Source organism: Antechinus flavipes, chromosome X (assembly GCF_016432865.1).
Source record: "Antechinus flavipes isolate AdamAnt ecotype Samford, QLD, Australia chromosome X, AdamAnt_v2, whole genome shotgun sequence".
Lineage (NCBI taxonomy): Eukaryota > Metazoa > Chordata > Mammalia > Dasyuromorphia > Dasyuridae > Antechinus > Antechinus flavipes.
Window position 1 is genome coordinate 34,680,378 of NC_067404.1, and position 7,875 is coordinate 34,688,252.

At 46.0% G+C, this 7,875-nt stretch overlaps 1 protein-coding gene across 1 annotated transcript in view; it reads left to right on the top strand.

Moving 5' to 3' along the window:
* The window catches only part of LOC127542413 (heat shock factor protein 3-like), a 48,228-nt gene extending 42,015 nt beyond the window's left edge, over positions 1–6,213 (top strand). The window contains exons 7-9 of the mRNA XM_051967981.1: positions 1,559–1,789; positions 4,988–5,099; positions 6,009–6,213. Of these exons, the coding sequence (XP_051823941.1) occupies positions 1,559–1,789; positions 4,988–5,099; positions 6,009–6,095 (430 nt within the window). The 3' untranslated portion in view covers positions 6,096–6,213. The remainder of the gene's footprint in view (positions 1–1,558; positions 1,790–4,987; positions 5,100–6,008) is intronic.
* Positions 6,214–7,875: the final 1,662 nt, after the last annotated feature.

Here is a 7,875-nt window from a genome sequence, read left to right on the forward strand (position 1 = left end):
CAACTTAATTAGCCTTGGAAGTCCAACTTAATTAGCCTTGTGCAAAGGAACATTTGATCCTTTGGGAAAATTAGCCTCTGCCTTAGCAGCTGGAAGCCTCCCCTTCCCCCTCCTCTTTTTGTATTTCAGCTCCTTATCCTTTCTTACTTCCTTGGGGGGAAGGGGAGCTGGGGGCTTCCTGTAAGAAAAGCACCTCATAAACCTCCTGGCGGAAGGAGAAAAGGAAAAGTCCAGAAGCTCAACTTCAACAATGGCTGTGACTAGACAAGCTGTTGCTCCTTTCTGAGCCTCGCTTTCCCCATCAGTGAAAATGGGAGAAGTAATACTTGAAGTCCTTCCTCCCAAGATTGTGAGAAAATTCCTTTGTGGCCCCTAAAAGCTGGCAAGATGACTGCCGGGTGTATGGGACTTGGAGATCATCCTCCTTGTGATGGTCCAACATCACTCACAGGATCCTAGGGCAAGAGTGAAGGGCCAGTAGAGGTCGTTTCATAGAGAGGGAAAGTGAGGCCCAGGATGGGCAAGGAACTTGTATAGGGTCGTGCAGGTATTAGGTGAGAGAGCTGAGATTTGAAGCCCATGTCATTGATTCTAAATTGAGTTCCTTTTCCTTTGGACCACACTCCCATATTGATAAATGGCTCTTGCCATCATGGAAAAGTTCTCATCCTGCCCCGGCCACCACATGCCCCAGTACAGAAGTACCAAGGTGGAGAGAGGGAGCAATAAGACTGATTGTCCCATAGTGGTAGTATGAAGCTGAGTCTTCCCTCAGGGGAACTGAAAAAAGGATTCGCATCCATTGCAGGCCTACCCCGTGTGCTTAGAGGTACTGCTCAGGCAAACTCAGCTCCTCGGTTCTTGACAGTGTCTTTCTTTTTAAGAAGAGTTTTTTTTAAAGTGTGTATTAAGTTGACTATACTAGCTTGAACACCCCCTGGTTTGCTGCATCTTCTGCTTTACTTCCTTCTCTTTTCTATGAGTCTTTTAATGGGCTGATGATCATCTTCTCTCTTACTTTTGTATCACCACTACTGCTCCTCATAATTCTCCCCTCCAAAAAGCAAAAGATGGCTGTTGGTACAAATCAGTAGAATCAAGCCAAACTGATTGGCATGCTGCTCGTATCTGAAACCGGATGTCTGCTTCTGCACCTACACAGGGTCGGGAACCCTGATTGGCTATTACACTGATCAGTTATTTGTTTTCTTAACGATGTCACTGTTGGATAAATCTTTCTCCTGGTTCTGCTCCCTTCACTTTGCATCAGTTCATCTAAGTTTCTCTGAAACAATTATTTATTGTTCACATTGATATTTCATGACATTCATACTCCCAATTGATGGGCACCCTCCCAGTTTCTGATTCTTGGCTGCCACAGCAGGTGCTGCCATGAATACTGTTTCCCTGATGAGTTCCCCATCAACAGAGGTGCTCAGCTGGACATGCTTGTGATGCTGTTTGCCTGATTTTCAATGCATAGGCATATGTGGGGGCTGAGGAGAGATCCTGGGGGTTATCTGAGCTGAGAGGTATCCACATGTTGATTATTTCTTAGGAGTAACAGTCTGTCCCCTCTGAATATGATGCCATCCTTCGGGCTGGACTTGGATATGAATGACTGCCCACTTCAAATCACTGATGATCCCCTGGAGGATAATGATATTATGGACCTTCCTCTGGAGCTGCACCCCTCCCAGGACATTGATTCTGAAGATCCTGCTGCCATGATTGAGTCCATCCTGAACGACAATTGCATGGCTGGCGAGAATGTTGACTTTTTGGACAGGTACCTTGCTCCCATCAGGGAGGGCCAGGAGAGTTGGGGGGGACTTCTGTGAGGTTTTCACGGGGTGAAGCTCACGCAAGAAATGGCTCCACTTGCCACTCCTTGGAAGTCCTTGAGGCCTCCATGGTAAGACTCAAGAATGGGTCTCTGCTGACAGTGGAAGTCCTCAGACTGGAGTAGGGAAATGAGGGGCTCTGGTAGGGGGGTGGTTGCAGTGGCTGATGGGCACCATTTACAGTCAAATTCAATTTATTGCTACATTAAGTCCCAAATTGGAGGAACCTTGAAACCCTCCTTACTTCGGCTGCTTTGAGGATACTGTGTGGAGAACAGGCTTTTGAGCCTGAAAGCTTTGGGTGCAAGTCTTGCTGGCCCAGGCACCTTATTAACACTGGGGAGTTGTTTATAGCAATTGAAATCATCAGCCTTATTCCTCTGACTGTCCTCTGAACTGGACAGAGTGTGGTAGCAAATATGAACCTTCCCACAGAGAAGAGCAAAGCCGGGCTTTGTGTGAAACAGATTCTCTCTTATGCGTAGAGTGTATCCTTTTGAAAGGAGACATTATATGAACCCTATCTTTTATACAGCGGGAAACTGAGGCCCAGAGAGAAATGACTTGCCCAAAATCATGCATCTGGTAGCTAGCATGGTTGACATTTGAACCCAGCTCCTCCAACTCAAATTTCAAGACTGTTGAAAACATGCCCTTGGCTCCCTGTGGCCGTGAAAAGTTTAATGAGATAGCAGGAAGCGGTCGAGGACATTAACTCTTCCTCTCTTCTCTACCCCCCCCAAACAACAACAAAAACCCAACAACAAGAATAACATCCCCGCCACAGCAACCAGGCACAGAGGAAGGCCCTGGGCTCCTTGGCCTGAATTCCCTTCAGTTCGTTCCATACCTATGTGCCTGCCACCGTGCAGCTTACGGTCTAGTGATGGGCACAGCTAACCCACATGACTGACCCACTGGGGGAGAATTGGTATTTGAATTGGACTGTAAGGGATGAAGCGGGAAGAATTCAGTAGGTGAGGAGGTCACAGGTAGGAAGGAGAGTGAGGAGGAAGGGAGGCCGACCAAAAAAAAAAGAGGGGAGGGAGGGAGGAAAAGCCAGGCTTAAGGATTAAGTAGAGTCAAGGTACAGAGGAGGCTGGGCATCTTCTGGGGTGGAGAGGAATCCCTTTGGGTTGGTATTCATCCGTGGTAGAATTTTTACATGTGCAAGTAGCTATTTGAGGCTTGGCCCCAAAACAATGGCAGAAAGGATGTCTTCATTTCCTGAAGCGAGAAGGTTGTGCGCGCTTCAGCAGAAAGCCTTACTAAATCAGAACTGTGAAGACACTAGCGTCAGCAGATCTGTACCCAGGAAAAAACTGCAAACGGCATGCGAGGGAGAGGCGGTGGCCCGGGTTTCGGCCCCGTCAGCACGCCTTTGCAGAATTGGATGGTGTTGGCACACTTTTTGGGGCCTTCTCGTCCGGGCTCTCGTTCCTCTGCTTGTGGGGAGAGGGTGGGCACAAGTGAATTTCGCCAGGCCCAGGGAAATGAATAGTTTACCCAACCACATAGCCTTCTGTAGATTTTTTTTTCCTTTTTCTTTCTTTTCACATGGCCAAATGTATTGCAAAATTTTTCAGACAGAATGTAACATAGAATTATAGAATGTAGAATTTACAAGCAGAAGGGACCTTGAAGATCATCTGGTCTTACCCCTCCATTTTACAGATGAGCAAACTGAGGTTTAGAGCAAGCCAATTTCAATGTCATGTCCTTTCTGCATTTTTATGAAATTACACTTTTGTTCCTCTTTTGTGTTTTTATGTTTCTCCTTCACTTTCCTTTGTTTCCCATACTCCCTAAGCCATCATTTGTAACAAAGGAAAAAATGAGAGAGGGGAATAAAAACAACTACAGTAGTTTGGCCAAATGAACAGCTAAATCCAACGGGTCCATTCTGATAGAATGTCCAGTGCTGCACACATGCTTTATTTTCTTTCTGGCAAGAGAGAACTGAAATAGGCAACGTTGCGCTCTCCCTGCCCTGCCCCGTATTTCGTTGCATTGCACTAGGTCCGAGAGCTCAGTCAGGATTTCTCAAGAGATTTAACTTGGGGTCCGTGTATGGGTACCTTGGCAGCCATGCTTCAACAAGAGCAGATCTGTGGGATATCGAGGGGGAAGGCTCTCCCCTTTGCCCCATCTCACTTCTCCCTTGTGTCCTACTTGCTGGTGTACAGGAGGGATCCTCCCAGTGATAGACTGAAAACTCGATTCTTATGAAACTTCATGTTCCCTGTACTAAACACTGGGCCTATAGAAAATAGGTGCTTAACAAATAGCCAATTGAAAGAGGTAGCATTTTTTCAGCGGACCTCATTGAATGAATGATTGCTTACACTTTGGGGCTAAGTCAAAAGCTGTAAATATTTCTGTGCTTACAAGATTGGCTTAATGATTTTTTTTTCTGAATGCCGTGTTTCCTATCTATTGACAAATTTCAAGCAAAGTATAATTCATTCATTCATCCAACTGCAAACACTAAATGCCTATTATCTTAAGAGAGAGAGTGAACAAACAGAACATTACTTGATGCTGGAAGAAATGAGGTTATTTCAAAATCTCATTCGTTTTACAAAATTGACGAGCTTGTTGAAATTCCTAGCAGCTCCTCCCTCCCTTCCTCTTAGACCAGTGGAATATTTTGATCCCGCTCTAACCCGGGCATAAAGACTCCCTTTGGAAGAGATTGAGGAGGGTTTCCCATTTCGAATTTTTAGGGTCTGTGCCCGCATATGCACATACACTTGCTGCATGCTCGCACACACACAGATGCACGCATTTTCCCTCCTCTCTCTCAGACTTCAGAACTCTGGTATGTTGCCTGGAAGGGGTGGCACTGTGTCTCAGTTCTAACCAATGAGTGATGGGGCCGCCATCCTTCTGAATAGCAGTGGGCTTTGTAGGCTAGACATGAAATCCCTTTGACTGGAGAAGGCCATATGGTTGGTGGTTTCATGTTCTAGGACGTGCCACAATCTGTGAAATTTATGTTTTGTGGTATTTGCCCAAGGATATCCTGTGGTGTCGGGCTCAAGCTTTATGAATCCCCTGTCAACTAGATTACCATGTTTTCCATTAGCTTTCGTTTGCTTTTCGGCATAGATTTTAAACTTCCCCTCTCCTCTTCGTTTAAGGGATGATATGCAGGAATTTCTGAATGCTATTGAAGCTAACCTGGAGGAGCTTCAGTCCATGCTGACTGCAAGAGAACAGGTTCCAGAACCAGACTTGGACCTCCTGAATGAGGTGAGGGCAGCCATTTGTTCTGGGACCGGGATGGCTAATGTTAGTCTAGGATTCACAAACATTTGTATTGAAGAATATCACGCTGATTCTTCTCTCCTGCACAAACAGCTGAGAAGCAAGGAAAGTGAGCAAGAGCCAGGCCTTGTGATTGCTAGGACAGTACTCATCACACTATTTCCCAGTAAGGTGTGACTTTTAGCCTTCAGTTTCTGAACTAGAAAATCAAAAGAAAATAGAGCCCTTTTTTGAACTATTCTAACATGCATATCTTTGCAATGTGATCTTTATTATTATTCTCACTAGTACCAGAGTCACATCATTCACTTAAAACAGCTCTTATAAAAGCAGATATGTGTATAATGGTTGCTGGACCACGACCTTTTTCTTGGTGTAGCCATAACTCTATGTTATAAGGGAATTCCCAGACTGGAAAGTCTCTTTGCTGTTGCATCATCAACAGCCCATCTGGAATTTGGAGCTCCAGAGAAATGTCTGGGCACAGACTGAATATGAAGTTTGAAGTGGCCAGATTTTCCCTTCTTGCCAGCACGATAATCTCTGTTCAGAAGCAGTTGGTGGGGCTGGTGCATATTTAACAAGTGGCTCACCAGGGGGAAAAATCATGCACACGACAACTTTTTGAAGTTTAAGTTGGATCATTAATTTGAGTCTGGACAATTAACAAAAAAGTCAAGCCCCAATTTGTAACATTTGCCAGTTTCCAGGGTATAAGTGCTCACACTGAAAATTGAAAATGTAATTCTCAAAGGCTGCTAAGAACTGGCTCTGGCAGCATTCCCTCCAACAACCCCATCTGAAGCCTTTTGTGCTGCCATACCAGGGACATCAAACCTAAGTTCTTAAATTTAAAGGATCGCGTGTATTACATAAATTTTTTTTTCTCCTCAGATTCCAATTCCTGAATTTCCAGTCCTGAACATGAACGAAGAAGGAACCTCATCCGATATCTCTGATGTAAGAATGAATTCCATCTAGCTCCAAGGATGATCTCTCTATATGTATTTACTGTCAAGTTATGACACTGTGTATTGGCTACCCACTGTGAAAGATTTCCATCCAGTGGTGGGATCACTAACAAGAGAATTGCAAATGAGTTGTATTGTCTGTATTGTCCTGATTGCCTATGACGTCCATACAAATTAAGGTCACTGTTGCTGATAAAAAAGCTACACTGGGAAGATAAGGGAAGGGGGGGGGGTTAGAGTCAAAGAACATTTGGGTTGGGGCGGACAAAGGAGGTGTGGTTGCATACACTACGGGCCCTTACAAAAAGATGGAGAGGTTTTAGTGGGTTGTGGGCTCTGTAAGACTCCACGGTGTGACACGATGGCCCAAAGAGCTCCCCCGAACTTAAAGGTGGAATGGCGTCTGGAATGAGAGCAGACGAGAAGCAGGGGTACCGTCTTGTGCCTTCCAGCTCCAATCAGCGAGTTGTGGCAGTTGAAGGGGATGGGTACTGGCTGGTTGTGAGGGCAGTGTCTAGAGAGAACTCTAGCAGGCTCTCATCGAGGGCTTTACCTACCACTGGCAAAACACTGCTGTTTGAGACACACCATTCGTTGTTCACTACTGTCCAACTTCCTAGATCCCAGCTGACACAAAGAGGACCCAGGTCACTTTGACTCTCTGGGGACCCTAGCCCTAGAGCCGGAAGGGACCTTAAAGGCCGTGAAGTCCAAGCCCTCATTTTAGAGTTGAGGAAATTGAAGTCTTTGGAGTGACAGTGACCTGCCTGTGGAGTCATCAGAGTCCTGAACTGACTCTCAAAAGCAGCTTGCACACAGCATTTCAGGCATGATGCCCAGGGTCAAAGGAAGGAGAAGGGGGAACAAAGCGTTGGAGTGTTCTGGAGAGGCAAGAGGAAGGCCCTGGAGTATCTTGAGCAGGGCAGTGACATGGTCAGACCTGGGCTTAATCAAGCAGCTGGAGAGAGGAGGGATTGGAGAAGAGAAGTTTCCTCTCCTTTCCCTCACAGAGATCCCATCACGAGGCTGACTTCAGAGAGCTAGGGAGCAGAGTGAAGGACCTCAAGTTGTCCAGAGCAAACACATCCGTTCATATAAAATAATGATCTGTTCTGTTTCATCAGATGATCCTTACAAATCCCACAACATTACAGTTAACATAATTGAGAAAGCATGAAAGGGTAACTGGCTGATGGCACACGCAGCCTTGTTCTGCAAGAATTGACACTGGTGGTTAAAGGGAAACATGGGCTTTAAGTTGGAGAGGTCGGTGCCGGGGTCCACTGGTCTGGAGTCAGCCTTTGTGCATCATCGTCTTTTCTAAATATCTGCCAGTCATCTCATGTGGCAGAGATTTCAAAGGGAGAAGAGCAAATGGTTTCCAAAACCAAGCAACACGAGCACTGGGGAAGCCAATTTCATACACTAGGCCGCTCTGTCCCCAGCTCTGCTGGGGCCAGCATTTCTCAGAGGCTTTTGGCCATCCAAGATCGTTCCTACGTCGAGAGTCGTCATCACGCATTCACTTCATGCACATCTTCCCAGGTTTCCCTTCGTTCTTCACGTTGGTCATTCCATCTCATTCACATCCACAGATGTGAACATACCGAACAGAGGTAGAAGTGCTTGCCACATGTGGAGCATTTTGGAAATAAAATATCTGGGACATACAACCCCTGCTGCTGGGGAACCTCTGGTCTGGGCCATACCACTATGACAAGCATTGATGCACCAGACTGCACTGAGTGCTGGGGATACAAAGAGGCCGAAGGAGCTCACAGCCTCATGGG